Source organism: Phalacrocorax aristotelis, chromosome 17 (assembly GCF_949628215.1).
Source record: "Phalacrocorax aristotelis chromosome 17, bGulAri2.1, whole genome shotgun sequence".
Lineage (NCBI taxonomy): Eukaryota > Metazoa > Chordata > Aves > Suliformes > Phalacrocoracidae > Phalacrocorax > Phalacrocorax aristotelis.
This window is the reverse complement of record NC_134292.1, coordinates 1,827,557-1,848,800: the sequence shown is the minus strand read 5'-3', so window position 1 is coordinate 1,848,800 and position 21,244 is coordinate 1,827,557. Positions and strand designations below refer to the sequence as shown.

General features: G+C 53.5%; 1 protein-coding gene across 8 annotated transcripts in view; it reads left to right on the top strand.

The window, feature by feature from the left end:
- The window catches only part of RGS3 (regulator of G protein signaling 3), an 82,743-nt gene that overhangs the window by 3,598 nt on the left and 57,901 nt on the right, over positions 1 to 21,244 (top strand). Inside the window, exons 1-12 of one of the 8 annotated variants that reach the window (XM_075112589.1) lie at positions 39 to 444; positions 7,171 to 7,221; positions 8,061 to 8,119; positions 8,809 to 8,903; positions 9,792 to 9,860; positions 10,656 to 10,716; positions 12,691 to 12,781; positions 13,456 to 13,523; positions 17,771 to 17,852; positions 18,573 to 18,678; positions 18,962 to 19,301; positions 19,751 to 19,790. In XM_075112589.1, coding sequence (XP_074968690.1) covers positions 360 to 444; positions 7,171 to 7,221; positions 8,061 to 8,119; positions 8,809 to 8,903; positions 9,792 to 9,860; positions 10,656 to 10,716; positions 12,691 to 12,781; positions 13,456 to 13,523; positions 17,771 to 17,852; positions 18,573 to 18,678; positions 18,962 to 19,301; positions 19,751 to 19,790 — 1,147 coding nt within the window. In that variant the 5' untranslated portion in view covers positions 39 to 359. Of the gene's footprint in view, positions 1 to 38; positions 445 to 7,170; positions 7,222 to 8,060; positions 8,120 to 8,808; positions 8,904 to 9,791; positions 9,861 to 10,655; positions 10,717 to 12,690; positions 12,782 to 13,455; positions 13,524 to 15,220; positions 15,396 to 17,244; positions 17,333 to 17,746; positions 17,853 to 18,572; positions 18,679 to 18,961; positions 19,302 to 19,750; positions 19,791 to 21,244 lie in introns of those variants that run through there. The other 7 variants (XM_075112588.1, XM_075112587.1, XM_075112586.1 and 4 more) reach the window with 7 other exon arrangements.

Below are 21,244 nucleotides of genomic sequence, written 5' to 3'. Positions count from 1 at the left end.
TGGCACACTGCAGAGGAGAGGAAAGGTTGCTCCTTTTTGCAGGAGCTCATTCCTAGTGCATCAGCTGGGTGGCCGTGGGACGGCGCTGGCGCGGGTCTCGGGTCCGCAGGGGAGGGCAGAGCGCTGCCCGCATCCTTGCGTGTGGCCGTGGCACGGGGCTCGGGCCTGTTTGCCGAGACAGGTGCAGCCCCCGTTCAAATCTGCGGGACCAATGGGAGCCGCGCCGTTCAAACGTGCGGCGGTTGGACACGTGTCCCATGGAAACCCGGCTGCTGTCGCTCCCTGCTTAAACGGCTGCTTGGCTTTCCTGGGCTAGGCAGGGAGGGCTCCAGTTACTGGCTAATTAGAGGTGTCCTGCCATGGAGCTCGGCAATGTCCACAGAGTCTCGCTCTGCACCCGCCGGGCTGACCCCCTGGGAGCTTCTTTCTACCTCTCCACATTTGGTAAGCATTGAGCTGCAGCTCCAGGGAGCCGGGGGTGCACGCAGGAGATGTGGCCGTGGCCCTGGCTGGTGTGGCACGGGGAACTGCAGCAGGTCACGGCCAAAGCCCGGTGTGGTATGGACGGACTGGAGAGCTGCTCCCCAAAGGCATTAACGCTGAGCAGCAGCCTGCTTGCTTCTGCCTCGCTGAGCCAGAATAATATGTGGCTCCACTGAGCTGGCAAACCGGGGAGCGCCCTGAAACCAAGCTGCAGCCACTGAGGTGTGCTGCAGCAGCCAGCCAGATGCTGATTACCCAGGTCGTTTTGCCCCCTGGATGGGCATGAGCTGGGATTGCTGCGTACGGCTGGCCGGAGCTGTGGCCCCCCCTTAGGGCAGAGCCCCATTTTCCTTATTTGCTCCTTGTGGGTCTTTCTTTGGCTGCCTCAGTTTTGCTGCATGGGCTTGAAGAAGCCCATGGGCAGTGGTGGCTTGGCTCTGCGGGCTGGAGCCGGCCTGGCGATGGCTGGGCTACAAGCCATCTATACCCACCCTGCAAGCAGGTGAATTTGGCAGAAAATGTCATGGCTGTTGCTTGTGGTGTGTGATGGCTTGTCAGCAGCCGTCTCACGCAGAGGGAATTGGGGTGCCCCCCTGGTGCTACTTTTTAAGCAGCAGTTTTCTTTCAAAGCTTCTGTTTGCTTTAGTGACCAGGGCAGGCGATCATGGAATGTGCTGTTAAAGAGGCTGCAGGGAAGCAGAGAGGGTTACATGAGTAGGGCAGGGTGTCCCTTCCCTGGGCAGCCAGGGATGCTGATCCTTGCTCCTTTCGGCTTGTAAGTGTCAAACTGCTGAGGACACCCTGAGAGCTGAAATCCTGCTGTCTTGGTCTGTAGGACTTATGCATGCCAAATAATGTGAGTTTTGTGGTGCCTCTTGGCTCTGTAACCATGTCCGGGCCAAGCATCACCTCTGCAGCCGCAGTTCCCTTCATGGGCTGACCATCACTGGCAAGACATGGCGTTGTGTGCTCTGAGCAGGACAGCAGTGGCAGGATAGGGCCAGCACTACCCTCTCCACATGGGTGACCAAGGAGAGGGTCTTCAAAAGGCCTGGTGCCAGGGCCCGAGGTTGTGGATGGTGATCTCAGGGTGCTCTGCCTTGTGCCCATGGGGACCTCCCGCCCAGGCAGTTATGTGACGCTGCTTTCCTCTGGTAAGAATCCCCTCTGGTGTGTGCATCGAAGGTTGTTGGCTGTCCCAGGCAGGGCAAAACATGCGTTTTTTCTACAATAAAACAGAAAAGCATTTAAGGAGCAGAAACCCAGATTTTCCGTTTGGCGGGGATCATCCATAAGGAACAGATTTTCCTGCCTGCTAGGTCTGCTCCCGAAGGCCAACATTCATGTCTCCTTTAGCCTGGCAAATTTCTCTCATGGGTGGGAACCTGTTTGATTACCTTCTTGTGCTTGTTCATACCTGTTTTCACCCTGTTCACCTTGTGCCAGCTTTGTTCATCAGCTTGAGTTGCCTCTTCTGGCCCTGGGGGGTCCAGATGGACGGGGCCTGGGCGCCCTTGCTGCTGCAGCCCTGCAAGCCCAGCTGAGCCCTGCTCTCTGTGATGGGGTGCACACCCAGAAGCTGCATGTGGGTCATGTTGTGAGATGAGCTGTCTGCTCTTTTGTCTCCCTCTGGCCTTTCTCTGCACTTACTTTCATTTATATTAACCTTTATTGAACACAGGTCACCTGAACAAGCTGTGTCAGGGCCTCTCTGCTGAAGCTGTTTCCCTTAGTTCATGTTAGGGATGTATCAAAAGAGATAAACCCGGGGCATAATGTTTTTCTGACCCTCTGATCTTGGAGCAAGGTGGCAATGCAGCCCAAGAGCTTGCCTTCACAGGGGTTGTGTTTTTGCCTACCCAGGTCTGGAGGAAGGTTACTGCTCCGTGCATCCAAGAAAATGTGACTGCTGCCACTGAGCTGGTCTGCCCAACGACAGAAAATCCCTTCCACCAGCTCAGGCTGGATTGCCTCTGCTGACAGCAGCTTGCCTCTCTGATCTGGCCCCATACAAGCGCTGGAATTGCTGCAAAGCCAATGAGTGCTTCCCCAGCATAGCAGGCTGGGACCCCTTTGGGGCCAGACAGGCTGGCTGGGGTGTGTTGGGGTATGCGATTTGTCCCCTTTGTGTGCCTTGGAGATGCATGGGAGCAAATGCATTGAGAGAGAAGTGTCATCTGTTCCTCATGGGAAGGAGAGGACCTTTCCCACCGATACTTCCAAATCCTTTCTACTAGGGGGCAATCTGTGGTACTTCTGAAAAAGGCAGAACTACCCATTTTCTCCCTGGCTTCCTCTCCTCTCGTTGGTGCTGGTGTAGCCTGAGGCAGGGGCCGTGGGCGCTGTCTGGGCACCAGAAGCTGCAGTAGTGCACATGACGCGTGAGGCTGCAGTCCTGTCTGACCCAAACCCTTGCTGTGCAGAAGCCTTGTCCCCATGTGCTGCCCCGGGAACTGAGTGGTCCCAGCCATCCCCAGGCCAGGGCTGGGTGTGGAGCTTCCTCCCCCCGCATTACCCAGCACAAAAGCTTCCGTTCTCCTCCCCAGGTCCCCAGGGCTCTTTCATTGCTGGGCTGACTCCTTGTCATGCTTGGTTAGACGGCGGCATTTTGCTTTTTTGTTGTAACGGTTGTTACACCCTAATAGTGGAATGGCAAGAGGGTTCCCACAGCATCAGAGGTCTGGAGGTTGCAGAAGGCTTAAAGTCCTGGTCCAAAAGGCTAGGCTGGCATGATGAAACTTGGGGACAATATTCTCACTGTTATAAATCAGTATCAGCTTCAACAGAACTGTCCTGATTTACCCCACCTGGCTCTTGCTTTAGTTTCTTACCTTGCTCTCACTTGCACGTGTACGCATGCACATAAAGACATGCATTTTCACATGTGCACACACATGTGCTGTTTTCACACAAGCAGATGCACACATGGACACACGTGTGAGCTGGAGAGAGGTTTGAAAATTTTATGTCAATGTTTTTGGAGTGAAAAATGAGATATGAATTTTCTGAATTGTTTCAGGTTAAACAAGCTGATAAGTTATCCCCACCCCAGGAAACCTAAGCCCTTGGGTGCGTCTTTTGCAAAATGAAATGTTGGTTTTTAATTTGAAAGATGTTTAGATGTCTGTAAATTGTTTACAAGTTTATTTTGTTTGTTGTGTTTTGTAAGCTGGAAGACAAGTGAAGATCAGGTATCTTACTTTGGACTAAATGATCGTGCTAATGATGCTTTCAATCTTTTGATTCTCTGGGGGCATTGGGAAATGTTCAGTTTTGGGTTGGTCCAGAATAATTACAGATTTCAGACCCTGCATCACCCCTGAAATCCGCACATCCTATCCAGGCTGGCAGGTGGCAGCTCCTGGGGGACCCCTGTGGGAAGGTGTTCAGCAGGGCAGAGTCTCCATGCCTGAGAGGAGCCAGTGAGACGGGGGCTGGCAGCCCCCAGTAGCGCTTCAACTAGACCCTTGCAAATGCCAGTCTTCATGCCGGTCTGAGTACTGTGGATAGGTTTTAGGGCTGATGCAGAGTCACTAGTGCATGGGAAGGTGAGTGTATGACTGTAAGTAAGCTGGCAGAGCAGGGCTGCCACCCTGGGACCCGTGCCCTTGCTCGGCAGGGTTTTACACGTGCGGCTCTCCCAGGTGCTGGCCTCCTGCGCAGTGTCTGTGACTGCCTGGGTTTTCAATGCTGGGAATCGGTTGCTGGCAGACAGGTCCAGGCAGTGCTGAAAATCACAGGTTGCAGCTCTAGGTAAGAGGTGGGAGCTCAGGGATCTGGCACGGGCATTTCAAAAGGCAGTGGGAACTCCAGGTTGGATTTGAAGCTGTGTAAGAGCTGGATTTTATTCTCAGCTCTGCTGAAGGGCCCCCACCTATGCGCAGAGTGGGCTGTGAGCAGTGTATTCTTCTGCAGTTGTGGACACTGAGTTTTCAGGGGGTGACTTTGCCTGTCACCAGCCAAAGGTGTGTTTGGGATGCTCCTTCCTTTTGCTTTTTCTTTGGAAATAATCCACCCATCTTGTCCTTGCACCTCTGAAGAGGGGTTTCTGGATTCAGTGGCCCACCTGAGCGCCCCCAGCCTTTGTACCTGGGCTCCACAAGCCATAATAGCTTGAGTTAACTAGTGCTCATGAGCCCAGAGGTTGGATCTGCCTGCGCAGTCCACACTGAGAACAATTCCCCAGGAGGATGCTCAGGCTGAGCTGAGTTACTCTGGTGTGGTCCCTGTGGAACCCTGATCTGACACTTCCCTGGCTCCATCCCTCCCACCTCCTCCCTCTGCTCCGACTCCTCCCTTCCTCTCTCTCCTTAGGCAGCTGTCGTGGTTTAACCCCAGCCAGCAGCTCAGCCCCTCGCAGCCACTCACTCACTCACTCTCCCCTGGTGGGATGGGAGAGACAATTGGAAGGGAAAAAGTGAGAAAACTCATGGGCTGAGATAAAGACAGTTTAATGGGTAAAGCAAAAGCTGTGCGCGCAAACAAAGCAAAACAAGGAATTCATTCTCTCCTTCCCACCAGCAGGCAGGTGTTCCCCAGGAAAGCAGGGCTCCATCATGCATAATGGTGACTGGGGAAGGCAAACGCCATCAGCCCGAGTGTCCCTCCTTCCTCCTCCTTCCCCAATCTCTGTATGCTGAGCCTGACGCCATGTGGTGTTGGACATTCCTTGGGTCAGTTGGGGTCACTGTCCCAGCCATGTCCCCTCCCAACCCCTTGTGCCCCCCCAGCCCAATTGCTGGTGGGGTGGGGTGAGGAGCAGGAAAGCCCTTGGCTCTGTGCAAGCCCTGCTCAGCAGGAATGAAAACATCCCTGGGTTATCAATGCTGTTTCCAGCACAAATCCAAAACACAGCCCCGTACAAGCTACTATGGAGAAAAATAACTCTGTTCCAGCCAAAACCAGCACAGTAGCTTAAAAGGCACTGATGGGTAGAAATGTTGCATGCTGGGCTGCTGTCTTGTAGAGGCGGGCTCTGCAGCACCCACGAGAGACTGCTGGGTCCCATGGTGAGCTCTTGCTACTGTGCTGTGCCAGTCCATGTGGGGAGAAGCCTCCTCCTTAACGGCTGCCTGTGGAGTGGGTTAGATTCTGGTCCTCCTTTAACAAGTCAGATCAATCTCCTGCTCCAAGAAAGATCCTGTCATTTGCTCCAGGCACCAGATCTTGGCACTCTGAGCTCTCTTTCTCTTCTATTTTGTTCTCTGCCCTGTTGAGGGGCACAAGTGGATGCCCGTGTGCTCTTATTAAGATCTGCTCTTTTGGCCTGTTAATGACTGTTGGAACCACCCTGCCTTTGATCTCTTGACCATGCTCCTCGCTCTGCTCATGATGGCGATGCGCAGCTGGTCCCCTGCAAGGCTTGGAAGGCCTGGCAGTGGGGAGCTGGGCACCCTAGGCGGGCAGGTCCTGCTTCCTGGCTGTGGGTAAGGCAGTGCACTGGGAGCAGGGGAAATCTCCACCCAGACCAGCTCTGAAGTCATGTTTCTTTCATGTGGCTTCTCAAGGCTCTCCCCTACCACCACCTCCTCAATCAAAAGCTCTCGGTGCTGTTGTACAGGGAACCAGGCACTTCCCCGGAGGTGCTGCGTCACTGGGAGCCAGGGGTCCTGCTTGGTCTGAGCCCCCCGGGGCTCTGTGGTAGAGGGGTTGCAGGATGGTGGAGCATTGCTCTTCCCTGGGGATTGGCTGCTCCTGGCCTCGTTGGCCACCTGTGTCAAAACACATGACTGAAACCATTCTTGTTTAATCGTAGATTAAAGCAAGTATTGACTCCTGGTTTTAGGAGATTACCTGCCTGCTCACCAGCCCATACTGTCTGGGATCCCCAGGAAATGCAGAAGGCTGCAATGTGGGTACTCTTGCCATGCTTTGATTCCTGGGGGCTGGGTTTGTGCTGCGAGCAGTGCTGCATTAGTCCCTGTCCCTGCATCTTCTCTGCTCGATAGTGCTGTCAATAAAAAACTGTTGCTGGACATGACAGTCAGTGAAGGGGTTTTTAAGCCTTTTGCCATTTCCCCAAAACCGCTCTGGAGAGATGAGGCAAGCAGGGAGGAGGCGTGCGTGAAGCAGGGTCCCACAGCAATGGATGGGTGAATGGAAGCAGGTCAGTGCCATGGCCCAGGCTCCCCCAGTGGAGCCAGCCTTGGCTGACCCTGTGCCGGCATGTTCCTGCCACCAAAGGGATCGGTTATCCTTGGCATTTTTCCAGGCCATCTGCAGCTTGGCCCACTGTCACCTTCTGCAGGGGTGACAGCCCCTTGCCTGCACAGAGGCTCAGGGGAGAGGCAAAGGGGAAGTTGAATCTGGGCTGGGGGCAGGATTTGAGCATGCTGCATCCCTCTAAACAAGGGCTAATTCATCCCACAGCCACGGTTTCATCTTTCCCCTCTGCCATGGGCTCGTGCCTCCTGCCATCAGTTCACTGTGTGCTGAGAAAAAAGTATTCAGGTTTTCCTGGAGTGTTTTTGCATCTGGAGCTGTAAGACTTTCTTGGTAGCAGAAGATGTTTCCTCTCACCTCTTTTCCCTTGGCTCCCTGAGCGATGCCCCTGTGCACAGGGGTGGGGAAGCAGGATGGGTTTGGCCCCATGCAAGCCTCAGAGCCGCAGGACCCCTGTGCTGCTGAGTGCCAGGGGTGGTGGGCGAGCCCTGCCTCCTTCATTGTCTCTCCTCTCCTTTCCTCTAGGCCAGCTGAAGCTGTCTGTCGAGGTGCAGGGCCGGATCCTGGTGCTGCACAGTGAGTATCTCCCTGGGACACACGGTGAGGGCCCCAGAGCCATGGCGTGGGCAGGAGGAGGCTAGGTGATGTGGGACGATTCGCCTTACTTTTTCATTCTCCACCCCAATGTCTTCAAACCCAAAGCAGATCTGGATGGAGGAGGAAGCTCCTGGTGCAGCCTGTCCTGGAGGAACCTTGCAAACTGCTTTGTGAAGCACCAGAGGGTCTTGCAGAACCCCTTTCCCCTTGTGCGCTGGGGTTTCTGTCAGGCTGACCATGTCTGTTTCTGACATAGGCAAAGTCACTACTGCCTTGCCAGGCTTGTTAGGAGGGAGCTTAGCCTCGTTCCGACAGCCCGTTCTGGGCTACCCAGACTCTGCTGCGCATCTATTGCCTCCAGCCACACAGCTGGGAAGCGCAAGGTTCCCAACTGTCGGCAGCAGCAGTGCAATGCTGAGTCCCTGCCTGCAGGGCTGCCATCAGGATGTGGCCATTCATATTTAACTTGATGATACATTTGGCTCTGGGGCAGGAAGCCCAGAGCTGTGTGAAGTCAGGCAAATGAAATGCAATTTGCCATCCAGACCCTGAACTGCATCTGCTGCCGACCTCACCCACAGATGCTTGTATTTACAGCATGGGTATATTAAAGAAAAAAAAACGAAACAGTAAAACCCTTCACCTCTTTGTGGGTGCCCAGTGAGACCAGGCTTCTGGGAGGTGTGCGCAGGGTCCTGTTGGGGTAGGAGGTGGGTTTGGCCCCAGAAGGAGGGAGCACTGCACAGAGCAGAGCGCTACGGCATGGGAAGATGCCTTCCCTGCTGCTCTGGGGCATGATCATTTCATTTCCTTTCCAGTCATGGAAGCAAAAGGTCTGATGGGAAAGAAGTACCAGGCATGCGACTCCTATGTGAAGGTAGGTTCTCCTGCGGCTTTGCTTGGGGAATTTTGTGCTTTGTTGGGATTTTGTGGTTGGCTCCTCCAAGCATGTCCTGGGCTGCCTGTCCCTTCCCTGTCCTCCTCTGTCCTGCTCTGGCCGAGCACCTGCAGCATGCAGGGAGGTGGCTGGTCTCTTGCCCAGTGCTGGAGGGTTTTGTTGGCATGGTGTCTGCATGGAGCCAGAAAAGCAGAGGACAGGACCCTGCTAAGGGCTGTGTCAACCATTTGTTGCAAGAGCATCCCACTGGGTGCCCAAGGACTGGTGGGTGTAAGTGTTTGGCTAGCACAGTGTGGCCCTGGGGTCTCCTGGAGGTCACCTTGGCAGGCTGCTCCCACTGTGGTGTGCGCAGCGCAGGAGGTATCTCCCCTACAAGGGGGCTGCAAGTCAGAGACCAGCCAGCACCCTTTGTGTACATCTGTCCATGATTCTTCTGCTCTTTTCCTTCCCTCCCCTGCTCTGAGGAGTTTTGTAATGCAATCACTTGACACACATAGGGTAAAGTGATCTAAACCACTCGTTAGCACAGGCTCAGCTGGATCTTTGAGGCTTAGCCATCCATGAAAGTGGCTGTGCTGGTCTCCTGCAACTACAGTGGCAGAGCTGGCAGCTGTGTGCCAGTGCTTGCTTTGAGAGTGCTAACACACTGCTTGTTTTCCTCTATGAAGATGTCGATTGTGCCAGATGCTGACTGGAAATGCAGGCAAAAGACGAAGACTGTGCCAGACAGCAAAAATCCTGTCTTCCATGAGCACTTTCTTTTGTGAGTATGACAGGGTAGAGGTAGCTCTGACCCATTTGTCAGTGCCTTGTTCACACTGAGCAGTGGGGGACCCACGTGGCTGCTGTCAGGGTACCCTCTCAAAGCCAAGACCCTGTGTTTCCTTTTACATTATGATCTATAATAAACACGCATCATGCATGAGCAGGTCTGCTGCTGAGATGAGGAGTGACAGACATTATTCTGCTGTTTTTTATAGCTGAAATGCCTTGAACTTTTGGGCAGAGCTCTGCAGAGGCTCTTAAAGCTGTTGGCACACAGGATGGCAGCCGTGCTCCGGCACGGTTGGGCAGGAGTTGGGCAAGCACACTCTATTTCCTAGACCTTGCCCCTGCAATAGTATGGCGAGTGAGGAAGTATCAATGAGGAAGGTAAAAGGATTTCCTATGGCTACGGCATGTCTCTGCATGGTAAAGGAGCTGTATGGCTTGTTGTGTTCCAGTAGAGCTTGTCATTGCTAGCTAACCAGTCTGTGTCAGACCTCTGCCCCCACGCAGCATTTGATGAGGATGGTTGTTTCAGAGCATGAATTGTGGCTTGTTCCTTGCATTTACCCTTTGTTGTTGGATGCGTGTCTTTCTGCAAGATTACTTTTCCCCTTAAACCACCTGAGCGGTGTCCCTAGCGCCTGCTCAGGAGAGGTCACATCCTTTTGCAGTTGCCTGTCAGGAATGTGAATTAGTGCAACAGTGGCTCGTTTGAGGAGGTTACTACCTGGGGTGACGCTGCAATGCTCTGTGCAAAGAATGGAGGAGGAGGTCTGGCTCTGAGGAGGGTGAGGGGTCTCTGGCTGTGAGGGCAGCCCTTGCCAAGTGCTCCTGGGGAAGATCAGTGCTCACAGGCTGTCACTGTCCCCTCTGCTTGTTACAGCCCAGTGCAAGAGGAGGATGAGCAGAAACGTCTCCTGGTCACAGTCTGGAACCGAGAGAGAAATTCCAGGTAAGTGGCTGCCAGCTTGCCACACAATCTCTTTCAAATGGGGCTGGCATGGCAGCTAACTTGCTGTGTGCTCTGGCTACCCTGCACGAGCTCCTCCAGTGCCCTGGGCCTTGAGGCCCTGACGGAGGGCTGCCCTGCATGAAGGCTGCGGGCCGGTGAGGCAGGAGGAGCTGAGCAGCGGGGCTGGGACTGGGACCTGCTGGTAGGGTGCCCCGGCCAGGGTCGTTCTCATGGGCAGCCTGTGCTGCTGAGCACCACGCTGTGTGCAGGCTGGTGGAGAGGAAATCCTGCCCTTGCTGCTCTCTGTCGGCATTGCTGCTGCTTGGTAGCCATCACCTGGACCAGCATTTAAAACTCCTGCAGCCACTCACGCCTGCACTGCTGGCTAAAGTCAAGTGGGGCTGGAGCGTGGCTCTGGACTGGGGACCTTCCCTACCTCTGGGGGCAATGCAGTGAGGAGGAAAGCCCAGCAGCAAGGGGTCTGGGACCTCACAGGCTGTGCCGCCTGCTCAGGCAAGTGGCATCTGCCTCCTTGGCCAAGCTCCTGCCAGCGTCAGGTAGGCTGGAAGTGACCAGGATGCTTCAGCCCAGCTCCTCCTTGCCTCTGCTGCAACTGAGCTGTATGGTTACACCATGCTTGCTCAAAGCATGGAGCAGGAGGCATGTCCTGGGCACTCCCAGGTGCTGGCATTGGTAGGGATGTTTGCGGGGTCCCTGCAAAGGGGTGCATGTGGGGAGCTGGTCCCGGGGCAGTTTTCAACAGGTGTGTGCTGATGGTCTCCGGCTCTCCTGCAGGCAGAGCGAACTGATCGGCTGCATGAGCTTCGGCGTCAAGTCCCTCCTGTTCCTGGACAAGGTACCTCCATGTGGAATCACAGAGTGTGGGACTAGGGCCTGGCTTTCTCAGGTGGGTGGGTGGATGTATCGCACCCTTGGGGCAGGAGCAGGCTTCTCCCACCGTGGGATAAAGAGGCTCTGAAGGTGCCCAGGGAGTTCCCTGGCCCCATTCTCGGTATGGATGGCCACTCTGAGCCTGGTGTTGGTGTGACTGCTGGAGGCAGGGGTGGGGAGGCTGTTAGAGGAGGGATCCTAGGACAGGGGATGTCACTCCCTTCTGCAGGGACACAAAGAGAAGAGCAGCAACTGAGGTGCAGAGAGGTGGCCCCAGCGAGTGCTGCCTGCTCTGCTCACAGCAGGGCTGCCTGGGGGACAGGAGACGGGGCCAACCTCGCTCAGCCTGCTGGCATGTGTCACTGCTGGGTGGTGGCTGAGTGGGTGCGGTGGTGGGGGGACACTCCTCCTCTGAGGAGTCTGCCTGATTCCTGGTGCTCAGCAGCCAGGGCTTCACCAGCTGAGGTGGTGGTGGGAGAGGGCAAATGCAGAGGTCTCAGGCTGTTCCTGGAGGCAGTGGTGCTGCCAGGCTGTCTCTGTGCCAGAATCCATGTTGCAGATTTGGTCACAGTACTGCTGCCCCAGCCTGGCTGCTGCTTGGTAATACAGCTTTCACATCAGCTGGGTTTGCCTTCCTAAAAAAGCCTGCAAAGCTACTGCTGTATATGACTCCTGCCGACCCACTAAAACGTGGAAATGTTTCATCCCAGCTGCCAGTGGTTAGGGGTTTCATCCCTGGACAGCCCTGGTCTGGTGCTGGCACATCAGAGTACCTTGGCAAGCTGGAGAGGGCTCGTGAAGGTGTTAATACATCACCTGAGGTTGAAACTTACACCCTAGCAAGAGGTTAAAAAGGAGCTGTTTGTGGCAATGACCTGAGAAGAGGGTAAGAGGTAGCTTGATCATGGTCTTCTCTGGAATTTTAATGAGTGAGGTGCAGCTTTTTTATAACAGTGAAGATAATTAGGCAGAGCAGCTCTACACTGCAGTTCTCCCCAGTAAAAGCCTCTGCTCTGGTCATATTTGGCCTCCCCAAAGACATCCCCTTCTTGTCAGATTTTGGTAGTGAGTTTCACAGGGTGTCATTGTGTGCAGAGAGGATGGAGGGTTCATGTGTATAGCATCCACGCCCAGCACCCTACTCTGGCAGGGACGGGAGGAGGATGCTGGGGGCGTGTGGTCCACCTGGGACATCAGCTGGGGCTGAGAGGAGTTGGCCTTCTCTCCTGGGTGCTGCATGATGCTGCTGGGTATCTCCCCGTCTCCTTAGTTTCCTCATTGTGGATTTAAAACACTCATTTTAAAATGGGATCCTTCCTCTGGCCACTGGGACCGTGGTTCCTGCAACCCTGGCCGATGCCTGGGCTGGGTCCAGGATGGTTGGTCCCTCCGCCTCCTGCTGGCTGCCTGGGCAGCAATCAGAGACAGCGGCAGTGCCCTGGAGAAGAGGAGAGGGATTGCCAAAGTCAGCTCTGTCCTCTTTCCTTCCCTGGCTGCATGGGTATAGGACAGGGGCAAAGGAAGCCCCACTGAGAAGCACACAGCACTGCTGAGGGTTGGTTTAGGCATCCTCCTCTGGTGCTAAGGCTGGAGCTGTGTGCTGCCTGAGAGACTGCCAGCGGCTGCAAACATGATATGGACAGTTTTACTGGAGACTGGTTGTTTTTCTGTACCTTGTCTCCCTGTAAAAACCTAGAAGCTTGTTACTTCAGTGATGCTTGGTCCCTCCTTGCAAGGGGGATAGAATTTTAGCTGTTGCTGTATCTTAAGAGAAGGAGTCCAGGCTGAGCCTCTGTGTGTGAGCATGTCTGGCCAGCCCCTGTGTACTGGCCTGGGGCAGCTCCTGCAACGGGACCCCTCTGGGGCTATGGGCAACCAGACTGAGTTAAATGGGGTGAGTATCTGCCCCTGCATTGACAGCTTCTTTCCTCCCACCCAGGAGATCAGCGGCTGGTACTATCTCCTTGGTGAGGAGCTGGGCAGGACCAAGCACCTGAAGGTGGCCATGCGGCGGCTGAAGCAGAGCAGAGGTGTGTCTCCCCACTGGGATGTCCTGGGGAGTGTTGGCAAGGTTTGGAAGAGGAATCAACCTGGTGTCCGTCCCTGTGCTGGCATGGAGCAGCCCCAGCCCCATGGCACCTGTGCCTCCATGAGCACTTCTCAGCCCTGTGATGCCTAGTGGGTACCAGGATCCCAAAAGACTGATGTCGGGGAAATCTTGGCTGGTTCAGCAGGCTCTGCACAGGCACTGAGCTTTCCCTTTCAGCCCTCACTCCTGCTTACCTGTGGCTGCCTGGGGCTCTCTATGGGGACCCCAACTTTGCAGCCACATCTCTCCCTCTTCCTGGGCCTTTCACTATGCTGCCTCTCAGACTTGGGGCTGATCGCATGGCTGGACTCTGGCTCCTGGGGTCTGTGCAGGATGGTGGGGAGCTGCTTCTGCCTTCGTCTCCTTGCTGTGCTGCCAGGGTGTGTGGAGGAGGACGCACTGGCACAGAACAGGGTGAGAGAGCAGTGCCTGTCCCAGATATGCAGCAACCCCACAGCTGCTGCCATGCAGCACTGCACCAGCCTGGAAGAGATGTGACCATGACATGTAAAGATCTTCTATGTAGTGTGTAGACGCGGTGTAGGGGGAGAGGGATTGTCAGGAGACGTGTGCTGCCAGGCTGATATGGCCTTTCCCCTTTTTTTTTTTTTTAAGAGCTGATGCCAGGAAGTCACAGTGCAGCGCAGGAAAGCCAGGATGCTGCAACCATGAAGCAGCTGAAGGTGGGTATGCCAGGGCTATGACCCTCCAGGGGTGCGAAGACATTGGGGTCAGGAGCTGGCTGGCAGTGGATCCTATATGGAGGGGTTTTCAAATAAGCCAAGGGACAGAGTATTATCAAGGGTGATACTGAGGTGGGAGCTGTGTCAGTCTCCCTGTCGACACCATGGCTTTTATAGGGAATTAGTCCCTATAAATATAGGGAATTAGTCCCTATAAATATATATATATATATATATATATATATATAAATATTAGTCTATAAATAGATTGAGCACCAATTGGTGGAGGTGAGTGATGTGGGTAGTAACCCCACACTCGCTCCCTATTGCCATATGGGGACCTTCTGTTTTTCCAGTGTATTGCCACAGAGACAAAGCACCAGCCATTGACTGGGAGCGATGGGGAGTGGGAGTGATGGGGACAGGGCTGGCCGGCTGCCTGCCACACGGCATTAGTCCCTGGCCGTCTCTGTGTCTCCGTGGATGGGTGCGTCTGCTCCCCTCCTCCTTTCACGGCCATTTGCTCTGGGAAGGGAAAGGCCCATAGTGGAGCCTCAGTGATTTATAGGAAAGGCAAGGATGGGAAATGGGAACACAAACACATAGCCTGCGTCGGAAATTGGGCTTAGCCGGCCCCGTGATTTATCTGTGCCGAATTCCGCTTTGCTGCTTCCCTCAGCTGCATTTTCAGTTATTTGTTTTAAAGCGTAGGATTGAGCAAGACAAACAAAGCCAGCGCCCCTCTCCTCCCTTCCTCTCCGGCAGTCGCCACTGACTTGAAAGATGGTGGCTGGGAAGGAAGATCAATCCTCCTTCCAGCTCCAGCCTGGCGGTGCGGCAGGCTGGGACACTGCGCCCGGGACAGCCCCCGGCAGCGCCTCCGACAGCTGCCGTGCTGCCAGACCCCCTGGGAGCACTGGGGCTCCTCGTCCCCCCTCCCTAGCCTCCCCTGGCCCTGCCACCCCAGCTGCCGAGCAAGGGAGCCCAGGGTTTAGGTTTCCTTGAGCCTTTCCTCTCTTTTCCATCCCTGTGTAGGAGTATGGAAGGTGCTTTCTTCTCTGTTGCAGCTCCATCTCCAAAGATTTGTGCCACAGCACTGGCAGTCAGGGCTGCACGGTACAGACTGGCCAAGTCCTGCTTTGTGCCCTGCTGCTGGCTGGGTTAAGAGTTTCTCTTTGTCTTTAATTCTAAAATTACACCACGGGTGCAATTCAGTTGACCCCTCCGCTTCCCGCTCCGTGACTCTGACAGCAAAAGCATGGGGGTGTGCGGAGCCTCTGGGTCTGTGCTTTCAAAAACAAACTCTGCTTTTTCTCTTTTAAATTTTTGTTCTAAAAAATCTCTCTTTACGAGTGTAACGAGTGCAAGCTGTCTTGTTAATGAAGTGAAGCTCGCACAGCCAGTGCCTGTGAAACCCCTCTTTAACATCCTCGATGTGTTTGTGAGAACATTGCAATAACAAAGTGCTCCGTGCGGCTGAAGAATGCCGCGGGAACAAAAGCCACATCAACAGAGCAGGGACTAGGGAATACTAAATAGTTGACAGGAATTTTAATATAAAACTCTCTCTCTTCCTTGTCAGTTAGGGTTTTCAGGAAGCCCTCTGGCTTATCGTAAAGCGGCATACAGCACAGACAGGGGCTGGGGAGGTGAAAGGTGGCTTCCTGCCATTCTTCTCTGGAACTGGGTTCCCATGGGCGGTCATGCCAGTTTGACTGTGGTTTGTTCCACACTTGTGTGATACAAGGAGATCGGGATTACGGCTGCTTTGGGGGACTGGATTTTCATGGGCTAACGGCGAGTTTAGGGTTTCTAGCCATGAACCGCTTCAATGGACTCTGCAAGGTGTGCTCGGAGCGGAGATACAGACAGGTCTGTATCTCCTGTGGAAAAAAAAAATCTGTGTGCCAGCGTGTGTGTGCGCGTTGCTGCAAGTCTTTGTTAAGTTTATGAGTGTCTGTGGGGTTTTTTGCCATTTCTGGGCTGTGTGTGTGCTGTTTCTAGGCCGTTGATTTGCTATTGCTAAAATTTTCAAATTATAATATTGCGAATCTAAGGCAAGCACCTTCAGATAGGTGTCTCTGGCTGACCTCTGCCCGTTGCTGCAGTGTGTAAATGGGGAGAGAGGGAGAGCATTTACTGTGTAACCTGAGGGTAGCATGCTGCCGATGGAAGCGCTAAGCTGTGAGGTCGTGTCTCAATTTACCACTCATTACAGGAGAGGCAGGCACAGCAGGCAGCTAAGCCTCTGCCAGGCCGCTACTATCTCTTTTAAAAATTGTTTTAATGTGAATGTATTTGGGAATCAGGTGTTGCGTGAAGCTGATTACAACCAACGGCGACCTGCTTTATGAGAAGCCGATTGCTGTGCTCTGTGAAAGCCAGCGCAAGTTCCCTTGGAGCTGCTCGGTGTGCGATGCCAGGTGCTGGTTTCGCTTGTGCAGGTCCCAGTGTCCTGCACTTTCGATCACAATGGATTGGGGCTCCCAGCTCGTGGTCAGCTTTCTCCACACTCCTGTGCTAATCTTTCATGTCATGCTAAAGCTGCAGTGGGGGACAGTGTATATTGGGAATTGCACAAAGAACCAGCTTAACTAAAAATGCCCACTTCTTATCAGGGCTATAGTGACCGGCTTATGCAGGAATGCTGCCCTGCTTTGTATTAATGACAACTGACTGTGATTGGTGTCTTAGACCTCCTCAATTCTCTATTTTGACAATTCCTCCTGTGTTTTTTGCCAAAGTTATGGGTACAGCAAGACTCTGTGGTGCTGGGGTCTCTCTCCACCCTGCCACCCACCTTTCCAGCTTGTGTTGGATGTTCATATTTCTTAGTTCTGTGCACAACGGCAAAAATGGACGTTCAACTCCCTGTAATGGCCATGGTGGTGGGAGCTGAGGAAAGTGAACCATCAGCAGTGAGAAGCTGCTGTTTAGTGGCACAGGGAAGGTGTCTCCATTGGCAGTGGACAAGAGTCAGTAGGCTCAGGAGTGGGAGTCTTCTTGGCATGGGGGAAGCTTTGGGCTGGAAAGTGGTCATGGAGTCTCCATGGTGGGAGAGGTGCTGGGCTGGGTCCTGAGGTGCTGGTGGTAACATTTCTGCAGGATGCAGATCCCCTGTGCTTTGTATTTGAGATGTGAGATTGGTTCAAAGGTGCAGAGCCACAAGCAGCCTCCTCTCCTGTTTGAGGGTCCAACAAACTTCAGAGAGAAAAATACTCAGTGTAGTGGGACTGGACCTACTTTTTGATCCTGCCTTTTGGATCAAAAAGTTTCTCTTTTGGAGCCTGATTTTATGCTGAGCAATTGAGTGGGGACAAGGTGCAGAGAAGTGAAAGCTCTGCGTGTTTGCCCTCCTATGGTAAAGGAGTGAGGAATAGTTCCCCTCCTTGGCAGCTTCTGCTGAATTCCTCATCTTCTTTCTGACTGTTCTCAAAATAGTACAGGTCAGATGTTGGATTTTTTCTTTTCTCTATTAGTAAAACAAAGATATTGATGAATGTCTTGGGGGATAATCAAGTATTTACAGAAACAGTCATGCTGAGCTGCTGCTGGAAGCCAACATCAAAAAAAGAAATATCTCTTTATTAATAAGCTCAATGCTTCTTGAATCAGGAGGAGAAATGAGCCTAAATCAACACAGCATCCATCCTCTCCAAACTCAGCGAGAGATAACATACTCACCCCAGCTAATGTGGTGATGCACGCACAGCCTGCTCCAGCACAGCCGCCTTGCAGACCGGAGCGCGCTGACCCTCCCAGCGTCCTCTGGAGCAGAGTGCTGCTGTTCCTGTATTACCCAACTGGAGGTGAAATGTTTAAGAGACTTGCTTAGAGAAACCGTGTTAGAAACCAGTGTCAGAGCCAGACAGCCAGGTTTTCCTTTCTAATGGCTTATCAGACCTTTCCTTACACTTGCAGGAGTCGTAAGGGGAGACCTGCGTATGCTCAATAAGCACTCATTTTGCGGCGTTCCTCTCTGTTGATCCTCAGCTTGATTTTGCATTGCTTTTTAGCACCCTTTCACTGCAGCAGGAGAGAGACCTGTTGTCCCTGGGGTTCACAGAGTGACAGCATTCACTGTCACGGTTCCTTTGGGCTCTGTGACCCCTTCTAAAAATGCCATGTGCTTTGTGCTTGCAATTCCAAAGGCTGTGGCGCGGTGTGTGGGTGAAAGGGGGGATGCTCGCTGATCACACAGCAGCTGCTTTCCCACTTAACAGGGTGACTCCGGTGTCTCTCTTCAGATTACGATCCCTCGAGGAAGCGATGGGTTTGGCTTCACAATCTGCTGCGACTCCCCAGTCCGTGTGCAGGCGGTGGACTCCGGTAAAAGATCAAATCATTTTTATCCCTCTTAGTTTGAATGAATGATTCTGCTCCTGTTTTGCTTCCCAGAGCATGTTGTGATTCAGAAGCTTCTAAGTCTGCAGGACTCTGGTTACCTCCAAGAAACTTCACTTAATGAATTCTCTGTTGCCTCTAGTGAGGTCTGAAGCCACTGGGTTAGCGCTGTGTCACTATTTTGTCAGTGTGTTGTGGTAACTTGAGAGATTTTTGTTCCCTTCCTTCTCCAATCTGAGAACTGTCCACCTGGTTGGGAGACCTACGGAAAGCATCCAGGGGTGCGTGGGTGTGTCAGATGGGCACAGAGGGGAGCAGGATCGTGGGGACCCTCAGTTGCCTGAGTAGATCCTCTTGGTGTGGATCTGCGGGGTGGACTTGGTGTATCTGTTGTACCCTGGTGCTCCCCACTGCACACCAGGAAACACGGGAACTTCATGCAATAGCTCTGAGAGAACATTTATGACTTTGTTCCAGGCGCTCTGTGTGTGTGTACGTGCATGTTGGAAGATGAAGCTCCAGGCTAGCTGACCCCTGCTTCGTTTTCAGGTGTGGGTGTTAGACGAAAGAGGTTGGGTTTGGAGGAGTGAATGATGCAAGCTGTGAAGTTATTTGGGTATCTCCTAGCCCCAGGGCTTTTCCTCCCCCTCATACTCTCAGCTTTCTGTCCAGCAGGTGACTGTCATTTATCTCTTCTCTCCTTAGGTGGCCCAGCAGAAAAGGCAGGTCTGCAGCAGCTCGACACAGTGCTGCAGCTGAATGAGCAGCCTGTGGAGCACTGGAAATGTGTAGAGCTGGCACACGAAATCCGGTGAGTATTCACCCAAAGCACCAGTGCAGGGCTCTGGGAGCGAAGGTTTGAGGGAGCCCAGGGCAGGGTAGCAGGAGCTTTGAGTGCATTCTGGAAAGCGAAGGCTTTGAGGGATACAGGACTCTGGGGTAGAAGAAGAAAGGATGCAGGGGCTGGGGAGGGCAGGACAGGGGCAGAGGCATTAGAGGAAAGGAGGACTGCAGGGCTCATGGCAGTCTGAATGATTGGGGTGCCTCATTCCCTGTTGCTCCACCTCTGAATTGCCCCATGCCATCTCCTTCAGGAACTGTCCCACCGAGATCATACTACTGGTCTGGAGGCTCGTCCCACAGGTCAAGTCAGGACAGGAAGGCATGATCCGCAGATCATCCTGCAAATCTGCCTACGACCTCCAGTCACCACCCAACAAGCGGGAAAAGAACAGCACCATGCCTCCGCGGCCTGAGCAGCGCCGGAGCTGCCACATACTGTATGATGGGAGTGATGGGCTGGTGCTGAACAGCTGGGAGAGGTACACGGAGATCGGCAAGCGGAGCCAGAACACCATGCCACCCCTGTCCCGGGTCCCCTCCACTGCAGACCAGAACTACATCATCTTAGCACCTCTGAATCCAGGGAGCCAGGTAGGGCTGCTTCCCAGCCGCATGCTCAAATTACTGCACGTGGCTGTTGGCTGGGCTTGCTGGGTCCTCTCTTGCCTGTGCTTCAGCCTCATCAAGCATCATCTCTAAATATTTGCTAGATCATATTCCATTTTTACAAGCCAGTCCTGTGTCTCTTGGTGGAACTTTCACTATTTTTCTTAAACATTTACCACTAGGACTGTAGAGCTGGCATAAATGACCTGCTGCCTCCTCCCAGGGCTCACTCAAGCAGTAAGGGTATGGGTAGTGTTTCCACTGCGTAGACCACAGTGCAAGTCATTGCTCTCATCTTCTGCTGGCAATAGGGCAAAAATGATTTTCACCTCTGGAGTGAAAGCTTTGGCTTTGCTGGTTTGGCATGCTGAAATTTGCAGTTGGTGGTTGTAAAGTCTCTCTCAAGCCTGTCCTTTCTGGGTTGTGTCTTACAGCTGCTGAGGCCCGTCTACCAAGAGAACAACGCTACTGTGGGTAAGTTGCTGATGGGCTGAAAATGCTGCTCAGAGCACCCAGCAGAGGTAAACATGGGCTTTCTGGCACTATTGAATCCTTGCCCTCAGCCCTGCAATGGAGTCCCTCATGTTTTGAGGACAGTGGCAGAAGCCTGGGGCTTTTGGGTAGTATAATCTTCCTGCTTCCTACAAACATAAAAGCAAGAACCATACCTTCAAGCCCAGAGGAGGATGCAACTGCTAATGTCACTGCATAAGCCTCAAAGTGGGAAGAAGGTCTCTGTGGGAGCTCACAGAGTGGCTGTAGAAGGGAGGCTGGTGGCAGGGACTTTCCATCAGGGTCATGATGAAAGCATAAAGTGTGAAAGTGCTAAGCATTGTTGTTGTGTCCGTTCCTCAGATGAGTCTTTGGCCTCTCTGTGATATGTTTAGCTTCTCGTGCACGATGCCTTGCTGGGGGTGCTCTGATACTGTGGCCTCTGCTTTGAGTTTCATTTTATTACCAAGGGAGTGAGAATGGCCATGACTCAGGTTTGTACAGGCATTAGTGCAGGTTGAAGTGCCAGGTTTGGGAAGCACTCATTTCCTGAGCTGTTACAAGGCCTCCGGCAGCCTCTAGACCAGCTTTCCTCAAAAACCCTTTGAAGCATAAACTCATTTTCTGCAACAGGTATGCTTGGTCTTCATGGTGAGCTGGGTATGGATGGGCCTGCAGGAAGAGTGGGGTGAGGTGTGTGGCAGGGCACATCATGAATCCTGAGCTGCAAGGCAGGGAGCAGAGGCTAACAGAAGGTCTCCCTGAACTAGATTTCATTGGGTGACTGTCATTTCCCGTGGGAAACTGGGGACAAAACCAACCCAAAACCAGTTTGGCCTAGAGATACTCCCTAAGGTGCTGGGTGCTGTTGAACTTGCAACTGCGGTTTGCAGCACGCTCAGCTCCATGCAGAGCCACCTCTTGCCAGTTCATTGGTTCAGGAGCTTTGGGAGGCCACGCTTGCACCCTGCTCTGTTAGGATGCCCTTAGGATGAGCTGTGTGTCCATAGCAGAGCTGACCTCCTAGGCGTGGTCTTGCAGGAATGCCTTTGTCTCAGCAGTCTCTCCCTGGCGTGGGCACAGCTATCAGTACAATTTCTAGCTAGAAGGTTTTGTGCTGCCTGTAAAGGTGGGGCAGTGTCCATAGAAGGCAGTGTGGGGCTGGCAAAGCCATGGTGGGGAGCAGGAGGGAGTGGCGTGGGTCTGAGGCCCCTGTGCCTTGGATGCTCCCAGCCCTGGAGCTCTGTGGCAGAAGAATCTTCTGCAGCTCAACTGCATGGGGTGTTTTGCACCACGGGTAATTGCAACTCTTTCCTGCTGTTTGCAGATCCTGTGAAAAGATGAGCTGGACCACGGGGGCTTGTTCTTGCAGCAGGGTGGAATTTGAAAGACTCAGGCTTCACCTGATAACAATTCTTAGTGATTGTTTTCAGTTT